Source organism: Bidens hawaiensis, unplaced genomic scaffold, assembly GCF_021521415.1.
Source record: "Bidens hawaiensis isolate Kalapana, Puna unplaced genomic scaffold, B.hawaiensis_p1.1 tig00008841_1, whole genome shotgun sequence".
Classification (NCBI taxonomy): domain Eukaryota; kingdom Viridiplantae; phylum Streptophyta; class Magnoliopsida; order Asterales; family Asteraceae; genus Bidens; species Bidens hawaiensis.
Genome location: NW_027491637.1, coordinates 224498 through 248114, shown reverse-complemented (window position 1 = coordinate 248114; position 23617 = coordinate 224498). Strand labels below are relative to the sequence as shown.

General features: G+C 38.1%; 1 protein-coding gene and 1 pseudogene across 2 annotated transcripts; both read right to left on the bottom strand.

Annotated features, from left to right (window-relative positions):
- Positions 1-2909: 2909 nt before the first annotated feature.
- Positions 2910-13273, bottom strand: LOC143530118 (anoctamin-like protein At1g73020; annotated as a pseudogene). The gene is made up of 17 exons (XR_013134793.1): positions 13226-13273; positions 12336-12583; positions 12113-12182; positions 6363-6478; positions 5929-6055; positions 5742-5842; positions 5570-5661; positions 5398-5501; positions 4910-5171; positions 4584-4716; positions 4404-4517; positions 4240-4310; positions 4022-4149; positions 3706-3790; positions 3495-3602; positions 3262-3420; positions 2910-3109 (listed from the first exon to the last, which is right to left on the bottom strand). The product of XR_013134793.1 is annotated as an anoctamin-like protein At1g73020 (transcript).
- A 6093-nt stretch (positions 13274-19366) lies between these two features.
- Positions 19367-19828, bottom strand: LOC143530117 (protein HEADING DATE 3B-like). Its single transcript, XM_077025744.1, has one exon. It carries the CDS (start codon positions 19826-19828, stop codon positions 19367-19369), a length of 462 nt encoding a protein of 153 aa, XP_076881859.1.
- Positions 19829-23617: the final 3789 nt, after the last annotated feature.

Below are 23617 nucleotides of genomic sequence, written 5' to 3'. Positions count from 1 at the left end.
CCTCCGCCACCACTACCGCGCCCGCCGCCGCCACCAACCACCCACTTTTTCTAGCTTACCATAAAATAAAACTAATAATTTATGGTCATTCTCACATAGTAACCAAACATGTGAATGGAATGATAATAATTCATTCCATTCCATTGCTCATTCCATTTCATCGCTCATTCCATTACCTCATACCAAACAGACCCTTAATCTTAACCATCCATTACAAATTTGAATGACTTAATTATTTCCTAGTCTTTTTAGGGAAAAAAAACTATTTTCTATTTTATCCTAACATTTGATTAACATTGGAAGTTTAGTTTTTTTTTATATAGTTTTGTTAGCAAATTTTAAATATTTACCTTTTGGGTCCTAGAAGTTTAATTTAGTTCGTTATAGTTTGTCCGCCTAAGTTTTGAACATTTATCATTTGGCTTCTAAAATTTTGCCATATAAGTTATAAATATTTATCTTTTGCCTTCTCAACTTAGGTAATTCTTTCAACTTTTGTTACAATACCTTTTACCATTTTTGACCATCAAACTTTTAGTCTTTCAACTTTGATTACAAAATTTTTTACACTTTTACAATAAAACTTTTAGACTTTCAACTTTGGCGACATAGCTTGTACTACAACAAATCAAACCGATACTGGCCGAGTTCTCATTGCGTCCCCTCGACACGACGTTTGGTAGCTTTGAAACATGTAATGCATTAAACGTGTTTCGTTGTATGTATCGCTAGAAATACTTGTTGCGGTTTATTTAGAGATTGAAGTAGTTCGATGATACACACGAATTTTCAATCTAATAATAATTAAGAGAGATTTTTTCAAGAATGAAATATAAGCGTGTTATTTCTTTTTTCTTGTACCCTAAATTTGACATAGAATCAGACATTCAAGTTTTGGTGATAACTTCTATAAAGAAGTCATTCACGATTGGGTTTCGGGTGATAACAGGGTCCATTTCATTGTGTGTTGTCACCCATTGAACTCCACTCCCAGATGCATTGGAAGCAGAGGTGGGCACAAATTAAATATGGTCAAAAACGAGTCGGGTAAAAAACAACAGGGTTGGCTAACAATTTTCGAGACCCATAGCGGAATGAACTTTTCGGACACATGAAAGAATAAATTGGTCTTTTTTCACACAACATTTTATATAATTAAGTTGCATTTTGTTAAAAATTAAACCCAAAATCAAATAAAATAAGTTATAAATTAATCTATGAAAATAAAATAAACAAAATGTTAAATATTTAAACCTTAAATCAAATAAGTTATAAACTAATAAGTAATAACTAAAAAGTGTAAAACAACTAAAAATCTGCAAAGAATTTAATATAATAAAGTTAATTATGGTTTTGTTGCTAGCTTTATTTATTTATTTTATTTTATTTTATAAAAGAGTAATTCGCTTTCTAGTAAACGTTTACAATAAAGTGGCAGGCAAACGGGCAACAAGCTGCGCCGCTACTCCCTTTTGAATAACAAAGCCAATTCTACTAAAAACAAAGCTTTGAGACATAGGAAATGTGCTAATTTAATACATTTATCAAAAGTGACAAAAAGGTTATTAAAAGCATCTGACAACAAAAAAATAAACAATACAAAACCCAAAACGACATGGTAATAGTGTATATGTTCTTATATAACCAATCAACTTCGCTTGTCTTCCCCCACACCTTTTCAATGTCTACGCGCAACAACCTCCCTCCCATCGTCGGCTGCCGGAAAACTATGAACCAACAGTTTTTGAACTCGTTCTCCCGTCACCTTAAGTATTCATCCCAGTCATGGTAGCCTACGATGGGCACTGACTGATTGTTGACTCGTTATATAAAATGTACCTTTAAAAACGGCTTTCCGGCAGGCGGATGGTGGGTGCGCACTGGCCCACCCTATCCTAGCCACAGTCCCATAGATCCGCCCCCGATTGGAAGGTGTTTCCTTTGAAACCTTTCATCACTTAGCGGCTTGCCCCAACAAAGTTCTTAAATACTTGTAATAGTTATTACTCCAATATCAAAAGTCAAAACATGCTATTTGTGCAAAATATATTGGTTTTTATAAATCCCAACTAACGAATTGGCTGATATTTTAATGTATTTGTTCACAACGGTCTGTGACAAACGGAATCATAACGTCGTTACTTGCAATTTGTCGGAAAAACGTTTTTGTCCGTAAAATTCACATTTTTATTTCTGGAAAACTCATCGTTTTCGCCCCAAACATGTTTGTAACCTTATATCAGACCTCAAGAAACTTTTTTTCTAGTAAAAGCCCCAGTTATTGAGGTCACCGGACCCCTAGAACCAATGTCGAATGATGGTGGTTGGTTAGTCATGAGTAAGCTGGTGGTGTTCAAGTTGTGTTTAAGACAAATACGTTAAAAGTTAGGACCGTCAACAACCAACTTTTTAGTTAGGACCGGCATCGACCAAAAAGATGATAATTTGAGATTAATAAAAACCAATATACGTCTGTGCAGAGTGCAAACTTAACTTAACTAGCAATGGTGAGTGTACTGATATGGGAGATCGTCACGAACAACTACTCTTTTCTCGTTAAGGAGTTCGGGAACTCAGAGCGTCCAGTTCAGCAAAGAGCTTAATAATCTATACAATCTCTAGGAAATGAAACCAGGATGATCAACTGATTTGATAGTTTTGTCACAATGTTTTCTGATTGCCCCCTTTGTTTGCCATATCCTGGCTTTGTTTGCGGATAGTTATGTAAAACTCCAATCAGTTAATGTAATCACTAATCCGATTTTTGTTGAACTACAATTCTTATCATTAGGCGAATGCATTTGACATACATTATTAATATAATCTAAAACAAACAAAATGAAGATATAATATACTATGCTACAATCCGTGATTCCTTAGATACAAAAAAGCAAACACCCTAAATTGCATATAGTTAACTACACATAATTGGAATCGAGTGTTCTACCACCAGGAACGTTATCCATTAGTTGCGTGTAACATATGTTTTGTGCTTGGTGTTGCGTTCTGTGATTGGTTTGCTTGAGATGTCACTCAATAGTTGTTTAGAACACATGTTTTGTGCCTGATTCGCATTTTGCAATCGGTTTGCTTTTACCTAATCAGGTTCCTACAAGCGTAAATGCAAAATGTCCATGTTAGCTGATGTCAAAATGGATATTTAGATGCCAAATCTGAGAGCAGATTTTATGCATTTAATATACTCTGGTTGACTTTTAAATCTGCCTGACTCGTTTCTAATTCATAAGTAAAATAGTGTACCTCGGGTACAATCCTTGAGAACCCAAACTTGATGAGAAGGAGAACATGTTCGACGATGAGGATGGCTGCAAGACCGGGAGATATATTCCAGTTCTTCTCCTTATCATATAAACATACTAGAAGTATGCAGTTGGTGCATATCAATACAACTATCAAAAACTGAAAAACAAATATAAATAAATAAATAACTCAAAACACTGGTTTAAATTCCCTTATAATGCAGGAGTTAATACCTGAAATATGTTGAGCCATGCCCCTATTGTTGCAGCAACTCGAGGAGCAGGTCTTCTATACATGGCAAGAATTTTTAATGCGTTCGCTCTAATTTGTGTAACACTACTCTATAGACCACAATCATCATATATAAATTTTTGCAAATCCCATTTTATGGGTCAAATTTCTATTTATTTAGACTTGAAAATAAAAAAAAAGGTGTCAATTTACCAAGGCAGCAAAAGCAAATGCAGAAGGAAATGCACAAGCAAACATCATAATCATTCCAAATTGCAAAGCTAATTCAAGAAATTCGGCACAAGATTTTTATTACTATCACCAACTTTTTGTAAAGAGGTACTCATAAATGCAAAAATGTTAACTTTCATAGGGAAATTTTTTTGTTAGAAACCGTTCACTTTTGAATTTGCACATAAGTCCCGCCACTTCATTTTTGCATGATTAAATCCCTACAACTATATCATCAACCTTTTTTGTGCTCGGGACTTATGTGCGCTTCTTCAATTTATATTTTATAATATTACCATCAAAGAGCCCATCTTCAAGTTCTTCACAACACTTGCAGAAAACTTAGGCTTTAAATACTCCTTCTCAACCCTTGAATTCAAATAAGATTTTCTGGCTGTCACTCCCTTCTCCTGTTTTCTTTTATCACTTCACATAAAGTGAGTAAGATTAGCTACAAACTAATTAATATAATGGTGGTCAAACTTGAAGACCAAAGTCAAAGTCAAAGAGACATACTGAACAGCACTATATTTCCTATAGCTGTATTTGATGTAAGGCAGCAAGTTTCCTATTACAATTTCCAGCACCTGGTAGACAACTTTATATCAAATACATTCATTCTAACATATAATAAATAATAAAAAACTAATTTGAAGAAAGATATCAAGAAGTTTGACTACCTCGGATACGATTAGACGTTGGATAATTATATGACGGAGAGCCGTGAAATCACGATACATTATTGCATGATAAAGTAGTCCAATGTATGTCTGCATAAAGTACAGCCCAAAAACCTACATAAAAAAATTAAATTCATTATAGTAGTCATGTAATAACATTGTTTGAAATTTGGTTCTAACCTTGTAAACCAAGCTGTTAGCTTTGTATTCAGAGTTTTTATTCTTTTCATCCTTGATTAGCTTCACGGACTTTTTTCCGCCCTTTTGTGTGAAATACTGGATAGCATATAGATAAACAGCCGTCATCCCAAGCCTGAAAATAAAATTTGCTTCAAATAAAAATTAATTTCCAATTGCACTAAAGAAATACACAAAAAAGTTTTAAAGCATAAAAAACTAGCATACTTTCTCATTTAAAACACAAAAAAAAAAAAAATCCATGAATGTAAGAAGTATGAGAAAGCATGTTGGTTTTTTATGTTTTTACTGCTAAATAAAATGCTCACTTCATGATATCAGATCCAATACTCTCATACAAATGTGCATAAGCCAATTCAAACGGAAGCTGAAGGCCGATTATACTCAAAATAATAATTGCATCGTTTTTAAATCTTAGCACATGACCGGACCATTCTTCTCTCTGGATCTTCTCTTTCTCCATGGATTTATCAGCCCTGGATTTTTTAACTAATTCTATAGACGAACTCCATTCGGTGTCATTATATTCATAAGCAGACTCTGCACCAACTGAATTACCTATATGCCACCCGCATGTTGGAAATTAAGGGCATTAAATCAGAATGCACAAGTTATAACAAAAGAACTAATTACACGTGGTCCCAAGTTTTAAAAAACTACATCCACGGTCTACACTGTTCACTTCGTTGTAACATGTTTAATCATGTGAATAGTGGGGTCTGTGGATGTAGTTTTTGAAGCCAAAACCGTAATCAGGCGTTTCAAACATGTGTAGTTAACTCTATTATAAATTACCTGGCCAAAAGAGTAGAGTTTGTTCGCTTCCAGAATTGGAGAAACAAGGCTGCCCATGAAATTATGCATATAAAGAAAAAAGGAAGTACCACAAACTGCAAAGATCTACAAAAACAACGACAAAAGTACACAGTTATTAAAGATTTTAGTCTCTAGGTTATTAATGAGCGTACAAACCTGAAATTAACCGATTGCACATCCCAAATGCAGCTGCGAAAAATAACCAGTTTGTGTACATTCCAAGGAAAGCAAAATATGTCGCAATCTATGGCGAAAAAAAATAATATCGTTCTTGAAATTTATTTTCCGTGTTAAGCAATTTATTTAAAACAACTACGAGTATACCTTGGCTCCATAGTAAGCATAGATCTCATCAAGGGGTTGATTTGTAAGGTCCCACCAGTTCAGGGCCCAACATTTCAAAAGCCGCTTTCTCTTCAACTCGTCTTATTAAACAAAGCGCGTCATTTATAAAGCATGGTGAATCGATACGTGTAAAAATTATTAATAAAAATAAAAATAAGGCCCGTACCATGGATAGGAAAGACTTCTTTAACAATGGCTTCGTTTTCCAGCTTCCGCACAAGCGATTCTCCGGGCTCCCATCTAATATCTCTACTGTTGGATTTTAAAATGACGGTAGAACCACTTTTGTTAACCTGTGCATTTTAGTGAGTTCATTGTATCATTATTAGTGGCGAAGCTTGGACGTGAACGCCGGGGGGCCGAACTCAAAATGTATAGAAAATTTCATAAACGAGGGGGGGCCGGGCTTAAATTTTTGGTCGAAAATAGGCAAATTTACACTACACATAAAATATTTCGGACGAAAAACGGCTAAATTTACACTAACGCGCGAAAAAACCGGCCCCCCCTGGCCCTCGTTATACTTCGCCCCTGATCATTATGGAACATTAATGTCGTGTCATGTATGATTAAGGCTATTTAAACGCATGCATAACTCACGATTCCATAGATCATGTGATTGTAACAACGAAAACGCTCATTCCAGCTGAATAACGAACCATCGGTTTGTTTGGTAAAAGCTTCAGCCTCGTTCAGTTGAAATTGTAAATCCACTCCTGTAGTAATATTACACGTTCAGAAAAGCGTATTTGCACATATAATCAAGTTAAATGGAAATCCTGAGCACTTGCAAATAGGGGTGTGACCAGTGCTGTAGAACTCGCTAAGCGTTAGTCGGGTGGTGGGGTATAGACTAGCGATTATTAAGGATTAATCGGATTGTAACTTTTCAAATATACTTATACATACCATATTTTGTATATAAAGTTTTCAATTTTGACCGGTTTTGACCAAATAGAGATTAATCGCGACTAGACTAGTCGGTGGGGTATGAATATATATCGATTAATCGGTGCCTAGGCGGGGTTTTTACAGCCATGGGTGTGACACAACATGAACCTAACACAGAGTTAACAAGTTTGAGTTTAGTCTTAATGGTTTCAGGTAAACACCTATGTAAGTGAGTGAGGCTTGGGTCAACCTGGCGGGTTTGCAAGTCGACTCGTTTGTTTTTATACAATTTGAAAAATGTGTTTTATTAGATGTGTCAGAATTTAAAGGGTAAATTACAGTTTTGTCAGGTAAGGTTTTTAGCAAATTTCAAAAATCATTCTTAAACTAAGAAAATTACAAAATCCTTATTTACGTTCATATGTTGTAATGGTTCACGTGTCCTTTACTCTAACAGGCGTCAAGGGTGGTTTTGTCACTTGCGGTTGCTTAACCTAACGAAGAAGAGGGTAGTTTATGTTAAAATATACAACACTTGGGGAACAAGGAAAATGGTTGAAAGAATGCTACAAAGAAGGAGGATAATATTAGTTTGAATTTGAATATGTTTTAGTATTTGTGTTGGAGTCAAATTAGGAACCGTAGCCATTGTAGTTTAGTTATTTTATTGTATTGTTTATTTTGAGTCAATAAACCAGAAAAGAGTCGTACACAAGTTGTGTACGAAATTCTCGGTGTTCTTAGTTGCTTGATTCATCACTTGAAAACGTTACAAGTGGTATCAAGAGCCAACCCATGGCCGATTTTCAAGCGGTAGGAGGCGTGAAGAAACTCAACAACTAGAACTACAAAACATGGTCGACTTGCATCCAATCGTATTTGCAAGGTCAAGACTTGTGGGAGGTTGTAAACGGAGGAGACACGACACTACCAAGAATCGACACCAATGGGGCGATAAATAAGTGGAGAATCAAGGTGGGGAAATCGTTGTTCGCCTTGAAGACAACGGTTGAAGAAGAAATTCTTGAACACATACGAGAGGCAGAAACGCCTAAAGCGGCATGGGACATACTAGTCGCGTTGTTCTCTAAACGGAATGATTCGAAGCTACAATTGCTAGAAAATGAGTTGCTCTCCATAACGCAACGAGATCTAACTATTCCCCAGTACTTCCACAAAGTGAAAAGTTTGTGCCGAGAGATCGGGGAATTAGATCCGCAAGGAGTGATTGGCGAATCAAGAATGAAGAGAATTATCGTTCACGGTCTAAAGTTGGAATACCATAGCTTTGTCGCGGCGTTGAAAGGATGGCAAACTCAGCCGACCCTCAAATGAGTTTGAAAACCTACTTGCAAGCCAAGAAGCTCTTGTAAAACAGATGAGTGGCGCAACCGTTAAGACCGAAGAAGAAGCCATGTATGCGAGAAAAGGAAAGGCAAAGACCACTACAAACCGAAAGGAGGGTACTCGAAAAAATATGAGAACCCGAGGCGACACGAAGCTGAAAGAAAGCCAAAGGAAGGGTTCAAACCGGATCAACGGGGAGAAAAGAAAGGTAAATATGTTAAAAGGTTTTCCTTGGAGATGTCATAACTGTGGTATAAAAGGCCATATGGCCAAAGATTGTAAGCAACCAAGAGATGAAGGAAACACAACAACAGTCTAAGAGGAAGAACCATGGGATGTTGAGGCAAACGTTGCACAAACGCATGACCCGATAGCGTTAACAGCAAAAACCGAGGCATGTTCGAACCAACTAAGCGAGTGGATAGTTGACTCCGGATGCTCTAATCACATGACCGGAGAGAAAGGTAAGCTTCACAATCCATCGAAGTACAAAGGGAATCGGGTAGTCGTGATCGCCGATAACTCTCAACATTCGATCGCACATGTGGGGGATGTGAGATTTCCGGTTGACAAGGAGAAGAGGGAGTTCATGCTAAACGATGTATATCATGTACCCGGCATGAAGAAAAACTTATTCTCTGTGCCACAAGTAACAGCCTCGGGTAAGTACGTTCTCTTCGGGCCAAATGACGTGAAGATTTATGACAAGTTTGAAACCACATCAATACCAATCTTACAAGGAAAGAAGAACGAAACCGTATATGTGTTGTCAGCTGAAGAAGCCTACGTTGAGAAGACAAAACAGAATCATACTGCAGATTTATGGCACACGCGATTAAGTCACGTCGGGTATGATCGGCTTGAAGTGGTGATGAAAAAGAAGCTTGTTCTCGGTTTACCGCAAGTAGAAGTAAACAAGGAGGTTGTATGTGCCGGTTGTCAATATGGCAAGGCGCGCCAACAACCGTTCGAGAGCTCAAAATTTAAAGCCAAAGAACCACTTGAGTTGGTCCACTCCGACGTCTTCGGACCAGTAAAACAAGCCTCAATGAAAGGCATGCGGTACATGGTGACTTTCATAGACGATTATTCGCGTTATCTATGGGTCGATTTCATGAAAGAGAAATCAGAGGTGTTCGAGAAATTCAAAATTTTCAAAAGCGAAGCTGAGAAAACAACGGGTCGAGTGATACAATGCCTCCGATCAGACAACGGTGGGGAATATCTGGCCACTGAGTTTAGTAATTATCTAAAAGCTCATAAGATACGTGGGCAGCTTACATGTTCTAATACACCGGAGTAAAACGGAGTTTCCGAGAGGAAGAATAGGCACCTTGGCGAAACCTGTAGAAGTATGGTGCATGCGAAAAACGTCCCGGGCCGTTTTTGGGCTGAAGCAATGAGAACCGCTGCGTATGTAATTAATCGGTTGCCACCTCAGGAACAAGACTATGAATCACCATGTGAAAAGTTGTTTAAAATTAAACCAAACATAAGCCATCTACGGGTATTTGGGTGCGTTTGTTATGTGTTTATTCCGAACCACCTTAGACATAAGATGGAGAAGAAAGCCATTCGTTGCTTCTTTGTTGGATATGACTCGGAGAGAAAAGGGTGGAGATGTTGCGATCCGACAACAAGTGTTACGTATCCCGTCGTGTTGTATTCGATGAAAACTCTTCATGGTGGTCTACCAATCAAGAAGCGTTGCCTGATTCCGATCATTTAAAAGAATCCGTGAAGTCGTCTGATGTGATATTGAATTTAGACGAGAACGAGACAATAGTTGAAGAAGAGGATAATGAAGTTCAAGGAAATGATCAGCGACAACAACCATGGCAAACCGGTGTATACACTCACCCAACAGAAAATACAAGTACCGGTGAAGAAACGGATCTGAGGAGATCAACTAGATCAAAAAGACCGAATCCTAAGTATGTTGCATACCTGGCAGAGGTTGAAGATGATGAATGTGAACCAGAATGCTACGACCAAGCGCGTATAAAAGTCGAGTGGATTACAGCCATAAATGAAGAAGTAACAGCCTTGATAAATAATGAAACATGGGAATTAGTTCCCAAACCGAAGGACGTTAAACCGGTTTCTTGTAAATGGGTTTACAAAATCAAACGGAAAGCCGACGGGTCTATTGATAGGTACAAAGCACGGCTGGTAGCTCGTGAATTTTCACAACAACACGGCATAGATTATGAGGACACGTTTAGTCCCGTGGCGAAACTTACTACAGTCCGTGTTGCACTAGCAGATGCAGCAAGTAAAGGTTGGAGATTATGGCAAATGGATGTTAGTAATGCGTTCCTTTACGATGACCTAGATCATGTCATCCACATGGAACAACCGAAAGGTTTCGAAAGTGTGACACATCCCGATTACGTTTGTAAACTACGGAAGGCGTTGTACGGTTTGAAGCAATCACCACGGGCGTGGTTTGGTAAGATAAGCGAGTTTCTACAACATAATGGGTTTACCATGACAACCGCAGATGCTAGTTTATTTGTGAAAGCGATCGGTACCAAGGTGGTTGTCGTGCTCGTATACGTTGACGACTTAATAATTACCGGAGATAGTGAAGAGGCTATAATCCAACTCAAGGAGAACCTGTGTGTACGTTTTCATATGAAAGACCTTGGAAAGCTCAGTCACTTTCTTGGTCTTGAACTAAAAGAAGAGCATGATAGTATAGTTCTATGTCAACATCGGTATTCGGTGGACTTACTATCACGGTTTGGTATGTTGGAGTGCAAGCCAGCGCCAACACCAATGGATACTACTGTTAAGCTTTGTGTGGACAAAGGAAAGGAGCTAGAAGATGCTACGATGTACCGAAAAATTGTAGGTAGTCTTATCTACCTTACACTAACACGACCCGATATTGCGTTCGCGGTGGGAGTATTGTGCATGGCCAAGAAAACCACATCTAGATGCAGCTAGAAGAGTTCTTCGATACGTGAAAACAACTTTAGATTATGGAGTTAAGTTTAAGAAAAATTCGAAACTTGAGTTGGTGGGGGTTTTGTGATGCCGATTACGCGGGTGATTTGGATACTCGGAGATCAACTACCGGGTTTGTATTTATGTTGGGGCAAAGTACTACATCGTGGTGTAGCAAACGACAACCGACGGTGTCGTTGTCGACGACCGAGGCTGAGTACAGAGCTGCGGCTATGGCAGCTCAAGAGGTGAGTTGGTTGCGTCTTTGTTTGGAAGAAATGAAGCAAGACTTTGGCAGTAATATAACCTTGTTTTGTGACAACTTGTCATCGATAAAGTTAGCCGAAAATCCCACGTTCCATGCTCGTTCCAAACACATCGAAGTCCAGTATCATTTTATTAGAGAAAAGGTATTAAAGGGGGAGATTGAGTTAAAGTATATTGATACAAAAAGTCAGGTGGCGGATGCGTTTACTAAAAGTCTACCGGGACCAAAGTTGATCGGGTTTTGCAGTAGTATAGTGTTAAAATATACAACACTTGGGGAACAAGGAAAATGGTTGAAAGAATGCTACAAAGAAGGAGGATAATATTAGTTAATAATATTAGTTTGAATTTGAATATGTTTTCGTATTTGTGTTGGAGTCAAATTAGGAACCGTAGGGTGCAAGTTTTGTTTGGCTATAAAAGCCATTGTAGTTTAGTTATTTTATTGTATTGTTTATTTTGAGTCAATAAACCAGAAAAGAGTCGTACACAAGTTGTGTACAAAATTCTCGGTGTTCTTAGTTGCTTGATTCATCACTTGAAAACGTTACAGTTTAGTCATTTTACCCTATTACTTAATCCCTAGACAAGTGCATGTGTTCGAACTTAACCCCAAAATCTAAAGTCAGTCAGAGTAAAACATAAAGAATGATTTATGTTATCTCGTTAGTTTAACTAACGAATAATTCTTGAAATTTCCTATAAACCTAAAGGACAAAAGCGATAATTTAAAAGTGAAAAGGGAAGTTGTACTTGTAAATTTATAACTTAAAAAGTTTAAATTTAAAGTACTTATCTTAAAAATATAATATAAAAATGGTTTCGAGTTAAGTAGTAGGCATTGCCAACCCGCTAACACGACTGGTTTAGCACCCACACCATTGCAACTTTACCTAATTGAGTTCTTTTCTTCAACTGTAATTCCGCAGCCGCCTTCCCTATAACTTCAACCGGTGCGGCTAACTGGTTAATATAATATATTGTAAATCGTTCGGATGTTTTTATCGATTAATGAAAAGAATTAATTAGTGTTTTGATAAAAAAAATAATAATAAGACAATGAACAACAAAAGAACCACATGAATTAATAACAATTAATATTCTTAAGCAAATTACCTTGAGGAATTCATCATGAAGGCCAACTACTCTATCAACAATGAGACCAAATTTTGAAACTCATTAATAAGAACCTCAACACAATCATACACATAACCTTCTTCACCAATTTGTTCATCTATATTCCTCTTAGGAACCACCACCCCAATCTCAAACGCTGTTCTTTCTTCCTTTAATGTCTCCAATTCTGACCACCAAATATGCCGTACTACGTTTAAGGTTTTAATATATATATACGAAGAAGATGACTAGAAACTTAAGGAGACACGTGTCTGTGAACTCGTGATTTAAGGAGTGTGATAGATTGACACATGGCAGTGTGGGAATTGGACCAGTCGGCGCCGACTTTTATTAATTGGATGAAGATGACAAAGTTAAATCACCATGAAAACATTGGTGTTAGTTAATTGGTGGGGATGAATAATAATAATAAAACTATATATGGGGTTTCCGGCCTAAGTCAGTTTATTTGAAACTTGCGTCTTTCCCTCTAACTGTTCATTATTATTAGATTAAAAACCAGAAAACTAAGCCTAACATGCATAAACCAAACCGAAACTTTAAAAACCAAACCGAATCAACGTAACTGAATAACCCGAAAACCGAATAATGAAATTTGTAAAGTGACTATGTACGTACTTTATCACCGAATACATATCACGTAAATTAGAAAAGAACAACCTTCGGTTAAGTGTATGTTTTAGTTAATTTGGTTTAGCAAAACAACAAAACGTATGATTGTAAAATAACAAGTATGTATATGCTTTGACATATTGAACGTCATATGAAAGAAAAAACATAATACAAAATATAACTCTTTTAAGTATATATTTTATATAAAATTATCAAAACATAAATATTAGTTTGAACACCTTTTACGTATGTGTTACCATCTTTTCGTGGATGAAAAACCCATGAAAGTATCCCGACTTTTCCATTTTTGTTCTTGGTTTGGCCAACATTTGGTGATAAACTGAGGAAAAGTCCATGAAATATGGTGAAAACTAACAGGGAGAAACCGGGGTAGTACTATTCCCACGCGGTATCGATGGGTTCATCCAGGGACGGATCCAGTGTGGCTAGGGGGAGCGTTTGCACCCACTGAAATCCATAGTTTTCTTTATAAATTTATAATATATTAGGTCTAAAGCCCCAAGTGACCCATCCAAAAAATATTTAGTGACCCATTCATGATTTTTTCAATGCCCCAAACTTAACTTTTTAAATTTTAAGCCCAAATGTAATTTTGTTATGAATAATAAGAATTAAGCTCATATTAGTTTAATTACTCAACCACTTTAATTGAAATTTGAAATTAGCGGAAGACGAACAAATTAGGTTGATGACGGTTTCACACGTGGCATCTCAGGTTAGATAATGTGATTCCAAATTCTTGATTTTATTCTAATATAAAACAAACATTCATAATTCATGGTTCATCACTTGTTAATTTATTTCTTTCGTATTTGAATTCTACAACTACAAGGCGATAACCGGTTTCGATCTTTTGTATAAAATAAATAATGCCCTTTTCTTGAAATTCAAAAGACGAACAAATTAGGGTGATCTTTGTTGTCTTATGGTGAATGATTATTTGGTTTCTAGCTTTCTAATTTATTCATTGTATGAGTGTACCGTTTATTATTGTTGTTATTTTTTTAGTTGTAACATCCCGAAATTTCTAAGAATAAATAATTATATATTATTTATTTAAGACCGAAAAATTTACTTGAGTTAATAGAAAAATAGTAAAATAATAAAGATGAAGGATAAGTAGGCTAATTAGATGTAATTAATTATGGAACAAAAAGGAAAGATGGGCCTAAGGTCCATGGGCTTTAGGGAGTATAAATACCCCTTAAAACACTAATCCTTTCCATTTTCATACATCTGTACATCATAGCCTACACAATCAAAACACACACTTAACCCAATTCCTGTTTTTGAGAAAACCACCCCCAAAGACACAAAGATTTCCGAAGATCTAGCAGTCGGATCGGACTCAAATTTTAACTGAGTGTTCATGGTATATAAATGAATATTTTAACCGATTAGATCTTCGATCAGAGGTCGGGAAGTCCGATTTTTATCAGTAAAACCATAGCAGCTCAAAAGTGAAGATTCCGGCAACTGTTCAGCTGTTCCGGCGACTGTAGCGGCAGTTTCCGGCGAAGGTGAGCTGATGGGTTTGTAGATCGGGACGAGACGGTTCCGTGGCGGCTTGAATTACTCAAATCAGAGTTCGTTTGATATGGTTTTGAGCATCTCGAGTGATTTCAAACAAAAACCTCAAAGACACGTTTTTGTTAAAAAGTCTTACTTTTCATGAACGGATTTACATGAAAATTGGTAGGATGATAGATCGGGTCATGATTATTGATAAAGTAATGAACTTGATAATAAACGGGTTAGTTGGTTCGTTGCGGGTATAACGAGTAGTGTTCGGTTTGTGAAAAGGACGGGTAAACGAAGTCGGTTTTGCATGAAACTTAGTAGGATAGTAAATCGAGTATAGCTATACCATAAAGTTGCAAACTTGAGGATTAAAATGGACTTAACGAACTTATGATTATGTACGGTTCATAAAGGAAACTCTAGATCTAGCTAGAACGTTTTAACACTATAAGGGTTTAAACTTTATGACTAGAACGGGCTAGATCTTGAGGCCGTAATGATGATGGGTGTAAAACGGTTATGAATGATGGAGAAAAGTGGTTAAAAGTTCATGATATGAACCATAAACAGTTAACGGAGCTAGGTAAAAGTGATAAAGATAGAAAGATGAGTTGAACACCCGACCTGAGGGTTCTCGGCCAAGACTGAGGGTTCTCAACCAAGACTGAGGGTTCTCGGCCATTGAGTTCTCTGTGAAAAGAGTTCTCGGTCAAGAAAAGAGTTCTCGGTCAAAAAGGGAGTTCTCGCTCAACATGAGTATTCGGTCAACATGGGTTCTCGGTCCCAAGGGTTCTCTGCCTTGAGTTCTCGGCCACTCAGTTTTCTGTTTGGGTTGGGCCTGAACCCAGTTAAGCCCAGATGCTTTAATGGATAATGGGACTGACTTAAATAAGTCCGCAAATGTCAAGCCTATAAGTTAAAACAAGACTAGCCCATCATCATGAACTTAACCAGCAAGCCCAACTTATACAATACGTTGGTTAACTAAAATACCAACTTAAGTAATTATACGATTAATTAACAAATATATATTTAACAGTTAGCCGAGCTCAGATAAAGAAGGGAATAACGATTAACGGCTAACGCAACAGGATCCAGGACTCTTCTAGCCCCATTTTCCTTGTTATGTTTTCGGGGCTGTGTGCATACTCGATGTGATAGTTAATACACTTACCTTAATGGTAAGTGTATGCCATGTATGATTTATATGTTATTTATGTATATCTTGAATGTGAATGAAAGCTTGTCGGTACGTGAACGATCTTCGGATATTGCACGTATTGACAAGGGAGGTATGTGTATGATAGTTGAATGTGTATGATAGATATATGTGCAACATATGAATATGTATGAATGATTAAAGAAAGTATATGTATGTTACGGGTATGTAAAGATAGTATGCTCGAAGATGAAGAAGTAAGGGATCAGACCCTAATAATATCTGAGATAGAGAAGAAAGGGATCAGACCCTAATATCTGAGATAGAGAAGTAAAAAGGGATCAGACCCTAATAATATATGAGATAGACAAGAAAGGGATCAGACCCTAATAATATTTGAGATAGACAAAGGAAAGAGGGATCAGACCCTAATAATATCTGAGATAAACAAGAAAGGGATCAGACCCTAATAATATCTGAGATAGACAAAGGAAAGAGGGACCAGACCCTAATAATATCTGAGATAGACAAGAAATGGATCAGACCCTAATAATATCTGAGATAGACAAAGGAAAGAGGGATCAGACCCTAATAATATCTGAGATAGACAAGAAAGGAATCAGATCCTAATAATATCTGAGATAGACAAAGAAAAGAGGGATCAGACCCTAATAATATCTGAGATAGACAAGAAAGGGATCAGACCCTAATAATATATGAGATATACAAAGGAAAGAGGGATCAGACCCTAATAATATTTGAGATAGAATGAACAGTAATTATATAGTATGAAAGTAATAAAGTATGAACGTATGTATGAAATTATGTGATGAAAGTAAGTTAGTAAAGTAATCATTATGTATCTTCGGATGCACGATTGAAGGTAAGAGTATGTATTATATGATATATGATTAACTAGAACTCACTCAGCGTAGCTTACTTTTAGTATGCACGCAGGTGAGTAGAATGAGACAGCTGGCTTGAGCGGGGACACATGACAGAAGAATAAGAGTCTGGCATCTGAAGACTGATGATGTTTTATACTTATTGTTTAAATTTGAAAGACAAAGAATGTTTTAAGACAAGTTATGGTTTATTATTGTTATGTTATTGAAATTTTATATTCCGCGCAAAGTTTTAATTAACTATGATATTTAGAACTGTGTTTATGAGTAAATCCACCGTCTAAATGTGAGGCACCGGTAACGGGGCCTTACATTAGTGTTCTACACTATTTAACTTTGTAATCCATTTTATTTGTACAGTAAGAGCTTTTAGCTATGACAACTATGAAAAGGTTTTTGTTATTGAAACGACAAACACCATCTGCCAGACCCAGTTTAGTTGATCTAGATAATCTTCCTTGGGATCATGTCGATCGAAAAAGAATTTTAGATTGCCACCCTAATCAAAGAGACGAGATACGAAGAAAGTATTGGCTTAATGGACCTTGCCAACCAGGTGGACATCGTCATGTCTTTCCATATAGAAAGATAGGGTCTACAGAATGACATTTCAGCACGGGTTGGTATGATAAATACGGTAATTGGTTAGAGTATAGTGTAATTTGTAGTGTTGAAAAAGAAGCACTTTTAATTATTACGAATGAAGCTGTAATTGATTGTTTTTCATAGAATGAAATCACGTAGAGGTCAATTGTAATATGTATTTTGTTTATCTTTAATGAAATTTTGTTTACATTTCTATACGTAGTTTGTTTAATGTAACTTTTTACTCGACCCGTTTCGGTTTGACCCGAACCATTTGGTTTGACTTGTTTTAGTTTGAATTGACGAGTTCTAGGTTGAACTTTTTTTTGCACACACTGGCTAAATTTTCTGGATCCGCCACTGGGTTCATCCCGCCCCCCCCCCCCCCCCCCCCACAGACTCCACTTCAAGTGGCCTTAGACACGGTCACATGGATTACAACATATGATAACCCACCCCACAAAAAGGTCACGGATCCACTTATTGATTGTTTCACGCTTTCAGCATAAATTAAAAAAAAAAAACAATCCAAGCTCAAGGAAATTGCCGATAGATCAAAACTAGTGTTGAATAATCCATTTTCAACTTCATTGATTTCTCAGTTAATCTAAGAAAAACAATCGGACAAGCCCATAAATTGATGATCCAAATCTTGAAGCTGAAGTTCATGACCTCCAAGAGCGTGTAAGGCCAGGCCAGAAAGTGCAAGAAATAAGATAAATTTAAAGCTAAGAAAGAGATTGAGAAAATCAATGTGGACAGATGAATTGCCTCAAGTTGTCTTCACGCCTTGATGTGGTGGTTGCAAGGCTCGATATGGTGCCAAGATGACAACAATCAGATAATCTACCAGACTTGTCCCAAACAATGGGCCAATTTACACGTGAGTTTGTGAGTACGTTCTTAGAACATCTACAACAACAAATCCATACAAATCGACACATCATCGTCACATTAAATTTCGAACTTTTCCCAAAAAACTCATTTTTTTTACAACAACAAACCTTTACAAACCTATTAAAAATATTAAAACTATATATATATAGAGAGAGAGAGAGAATGGTTAAAATAAAAATACATAGCTTTGTAGAAAGATCATAAAAATTTAGAGTTAGAAAACCATGTAGCCTAAATCCTTGATCCTAGGAAACTATTTGGTATTTTAAAAACTACTAATCTCAATCATTAGATCCTATATCAAAATGTGTAGATTTATTCTTACTTTTCCTTAGAAAACTAATTATTATTACTATAACGCACCATATATATATATGTTTGTGTGTGTGTGTGAGAGAGAGAGAGAGAGAGAGAGAGAGAGAGAGAGATGGGACATTGGGACCCGCTTTGTTTGTTTGTTACAAGCTTGCCACCAAGGACTACAACTTAACAAACTTCCTCCACAATGGTGAGATTGTTAAAGAATGCATATAGATTCAAACCTATGGATTTAAAGCCCGTTGTAGATGCTCTTAGATCTACCGCTGTTTGACACTAGTCGTTTGTGTATATAATTATGAAACATGTATGGTTGAAAAATTATTGAAATTAACTACTCTATTAAGCAAAAAAACAACGTTGGCGTATTTTTAACAACTTTACAAACTATTGTTTTCAACTTAAATGGTTTCAATTTCAACTAATCGGTTGTTGATAGTCAAAGCCATGAAATTAACACTTGGGCCGATATATTCAACTATGCTAAAAACTTAGTATGGAAGTTATATATGCATGAAAGTAATGCTCATAATTTGCCTCTAATGATAATTATTTTATCAATGGCGTATCACGTTTATAGTTTAATTCTTTTAACGTACTCCAAATAATTTTTTTAACTTCTAAAATCATCCAATAATTTACTTCCCCTGCCTGGTCATAACCCATGATCTTCCAATTCTGACAAGTATTTTCACACGTTTCAATTTCTAAGAAAAAAAATACAGAAAACCAACCAAACGTGCTATGTTCATATACAATCATGCAAGCAATCCTAAACACCATCCAAAGATTTTATTATTATGATACCAAAAGGTAACAAATTAATAGATGCAATCACAAACACCCTCTAGGCTCTAACGGCACATTCCATATTTTTTGATAGAAAAAACTAACCTATATCAATTTCATGTATAACCCATGCATAATTATTCAAAAAGATTCTCAGTAACAAAAAAAAAGCACTAATAAATTATAAATTTATAATTACATCCTTATTCATTATGTTTCCTTCCCTCTTGTATGAACTGGAATATACGAGCAGCTGATTTTGATGCCAATTTGGGATTATGTGGTACAACTTTAATCACTTTCATTCGTTCATCAAATCCATGCTTTTCTTCTATACAATGATTATCTGAATCTTGAACCATCGGTGTCGTTGGAAAAAGAGGAAGTTCATCTTTTTTCCTTTCATTTGAGCTGCTTCCACTACTTCCATGCAAATCACTCTCTATATTACAAGCAATTTTGGTACTTTTGCCACAATTCAAACCATCATCAATTTTTGGAGAACAAACATGTTTCGTTATCGTTGGAAACCCGTACGATGTCAAAATCGAAGTGCTTGGAAATACACCGATTCCTTGTTGGTAATTAGATGTTGGAATATTATAACCGTTGGTGAGGAAGTCTGCATTTGTAGGAGTCAGGCTCATGCCGTATACTGGCGACATGAGGCCCACAGGTGGCAGAAAAGGTTCCACGAGGGGCTTATAAACAAGCCCCTCAGACTGTGACCTTACTGGCACCAACCATTGGTTTCCAGGAGGAGGTTATAGAAGGACGCACCATGGTGGTTCTTTGTTGCCATTGAGGGTGGGTAGTGGTGTAGGTTCCCAGCCGGATCTACACGGAATATCTCGTTCTACGTAGGTGCGGAATCCCTACGTAAGACGTTACGAGCGTAGAAGACGATACGAGCTAACACGAACAAACACACGTTACAATAAACAAAGACACGTTGTATTGCAACTGGAAACACGTGATATCAATCACAAACACTGGACTACTCGTTACAACTCGTACAATCGTTTTTGATCTCAGCCGTAACCTAGACTATTTAACAGTCGACAACTTCGCCTGGCATGTTCAGGCGAAGTTGTTCCTAACTTCGCTTGTTCCACAAGTTCGCCTATACAAGCGAACTTGTGAGAACTTCGCTTACATACAAAACACAAATCCAACTAACTCGATTACAGACACTATATACTGAACTACTGACATCATGCACCAACAGACTCCCCCTTGGCAGTAGCTTCATATCTTTATCTTCAAACACGTGTCTTGTAATCTTGAACAATCTTGGATCTTTCGTCTTCAAGCATGAACTCCTTCTCGTACACATACCGAAACAACTCTTTGGTATTTCTTCGCTTCGTCTTTCCAAGCAGGAATATAAAATATCTTCTTCTCATTCAGCACCTGCAGATCAGCTTGAGACAAGTTCACTAGATGCTTCGGATCATATACTCTCAGCAGCTCTTGTTCATCTTCGTCCTCCATTACTGCTTCAGCTGTTTCACAATCTACATACCACCACTTCAGATCTTTCAGCACATCCTTGGGCATTTGTTTCATCGGCACTTCTTTTAAACACCGGATCGGCTTATACTTCATGATCATCCAAGGCTTGCCATCTGCTCTCAATCCTCTATCTTTGTCTTCAATAAGTTTTCCCTTTTGTGGTTTCAACAGCTCGAACTTCTTCTCTTTTATACTTTCCTTCCAAACAATCTTCCCAATGACTCTAGCCATGTTATCATCACTCCTGTTTATTAACCCCAATCTGGCTAAGTCTTTCACTTCACATTCTGGCAATGTATTCAACGATCTCAACAGCCTTTTGAAGTACTGAACACCATCATACCTTTTAATCACAAAGAGCCTCAACTGCTCATCATATATCCAGCATATAATCCCCTTTCTCGATTCAGCATAACCTCTAATGTTGTAACTCTTCTTGAACATAGTAGGGACCGCCGGTTTCTTCGTTTTTACGAACCACTGAGCGTAGCCTTCTTTCCATCTTGGCTGCTCTTCCCATTCCGTCTCATCACTTCCAATCTCTTGACTCATATCTGCCTTATCAACTTCCGGAATCTCATGCTCCACATTCTCCTCCACAATCTCTCCCTCTTCTATCTCATTATCAATAACAATCTCTGCACCAATCTTCTCTATCTCTTCAACTGGTAACACATCCTCATCACCTACAATATCATCATCCATCTCCTCAACATCCACGACCACCACATCATCACCCGAACCGCCCGCTGCACTTGTTGACTCCCCCTGAGATGTGGAAGTCCCAAGAGCTTGTTCAGTTCTTGGCAACTCTCCACCTGCACCTTTCGATGCATTGGGATCATCGTCTCGATCATTTCGCTTCTTAGTCCTCAGCTCATCACCTTTACAGCTCGTCTCCCCCTGAGATGCCAAGAACTGCTTCAAAGCATCAATGATTTTGCCACGACCCGTTCAAGCGCTGCTATTCGTTCAGTGTCGGATAAGGTTGCATCGAAATCAAACCTCAGATGTGATATATCTTGAGTGTACTGAAAAGGGATTTCCAATGTAACCGGGACCTCAGAAGTAGGCGTAAACGTAACCGCAGGTGGCAACGTAACCGAGAACCCTGCAGTCGCTACAACCGTCGACTCAATAAATCTTGCCACGACCTCCGTTGGAGTAAGAGTTGGAGGTGGCAAGGATACAATCTCCGGAGCCGAAAGTTGGAATGTAGTGGGTGGGAGGCCGAATGCAGATGAGGTAGCCACCACGGGAACATCCGTGGCGCTTGGCCTTGAAACTTGCAACGATGAAGGAACCATGGTCATACCGGACAGTGCGGGTGGAGTGAAACGTACCACCCTTGAGCTCTCACCAGCTCCCGAACCTGCACCTGTCCGTTCCCTTCTTGATCTGCGAACCAACTGATGTACTTCTTCCTCATAATCTGACTCGCTGTCATCATCGGTTCTCTTTCTTTTCCCATGAATTCGTTCTTGAGTTACCAAAATTCGTCTCGCTTCAGCCACATCATCATCAGAATCAGAATCAGCCACCGTTGTAGCTGCCCTAGTCACATTCACACTCGAAACCTGTGCAACCGAGACTTGTACATGTTCCTCTGGATCAACCCTCTCCATATCAAAGAATCCTTGACCGCCAAACGCAGCGTCAAGGTCTACATTGTCCTCCGGTGACACAACAGGAGCAGCAGGTATAGCTTGAGGTGCTCCAGCCTGTTGTGGTGCCGGATCCCGAAACTCGTCCCCACGAGCTGGAACATACTCTGGGTTGATCAAGTACCCAAATAGTGGAGTATGTCGAGGACGGAGCTCAGGTTTACTCCTCGCACTGGAAGATCTGCACTGGGCAAAGATTCTTTTACTCACACTTTCCACATATCTGATTGGGCGGCGCTGAGGTAACGTGGGAGCAACATGATTCAAGATCATTTGGAGGAATCTTGGATACATGAGAAATATCTCACGCGCCACCGCTCTTCTTTGACGATCAATCTCGTAGAATACCATCTGACTAAAGCTGTAACGCTTATTGTAAGTCAGAGCAGTCATCGCCGACTGCATGGTCGCACCAATCCCATCAGTACCAGCCTTTCTCCCTGACATGCACACTATCATCACATGCATGAGAAAGCGCCACTGGTCTAGCAAGAATCCCTTGCGTCTCTGAGTATCCCCCAAGGGACCAGAGTATCCCATTCTCAGAAACGCTCTATCTCGGAATGGAGCCACAAAATCTGTCGGGTCGTCTCTCGTTTCATCTCCAAACCGCAAAGCCGCCCGGATCTGTTCAGATGAGAACTGAACAATCTGATTGTTGACCGTTGCTCGCATAACCGGGGGCTCGACGCGACAGTCATACTCCACAGTCTGCCAAAAATCTTCAATGTTTGGCAAAGATATCGGCAGTGTTGTGGTAATCGCGTGGAATATACGCGAGCGGAGTAAGAATGTGATGATCTCGCGGAAATCATCAACACCGCTCGCATCCGGGTCTAATGTTATGTACATGTTATGACCCGGGAAAAACTGTCGTTGGTTATCTCCACCTTCATCACCACCTGCACCGCCTGCTCCAGCTACAACAGCCATTTCTGCATCAAACAGACTAAGTTAGATAAACGTCAAGGCAAATCACAAGTTCGCCTCTTACCATGAGCGAAGTTATGATTTATTCTGTATAGGCGAAGTTAGAGGTGGGGCGAAGTTGGGAACAAGTTCGCCTCAACTTGAACTTCGCCTGATAAATGTTAAGTAAAAAGGGCCAGGCGAAGTTAATGATAACTTCGCATCACCACAACTTTGCCTCATATACTGTTACATAATTAATTGTCAGGCGAAGTTAAACCTCAGGCGAAGTTACGGATAACTTCGCCTAAACTGTAAGTTCGCCTGAATATGAATCGGCAACAGTTAGATTGTTCAATCGACGTG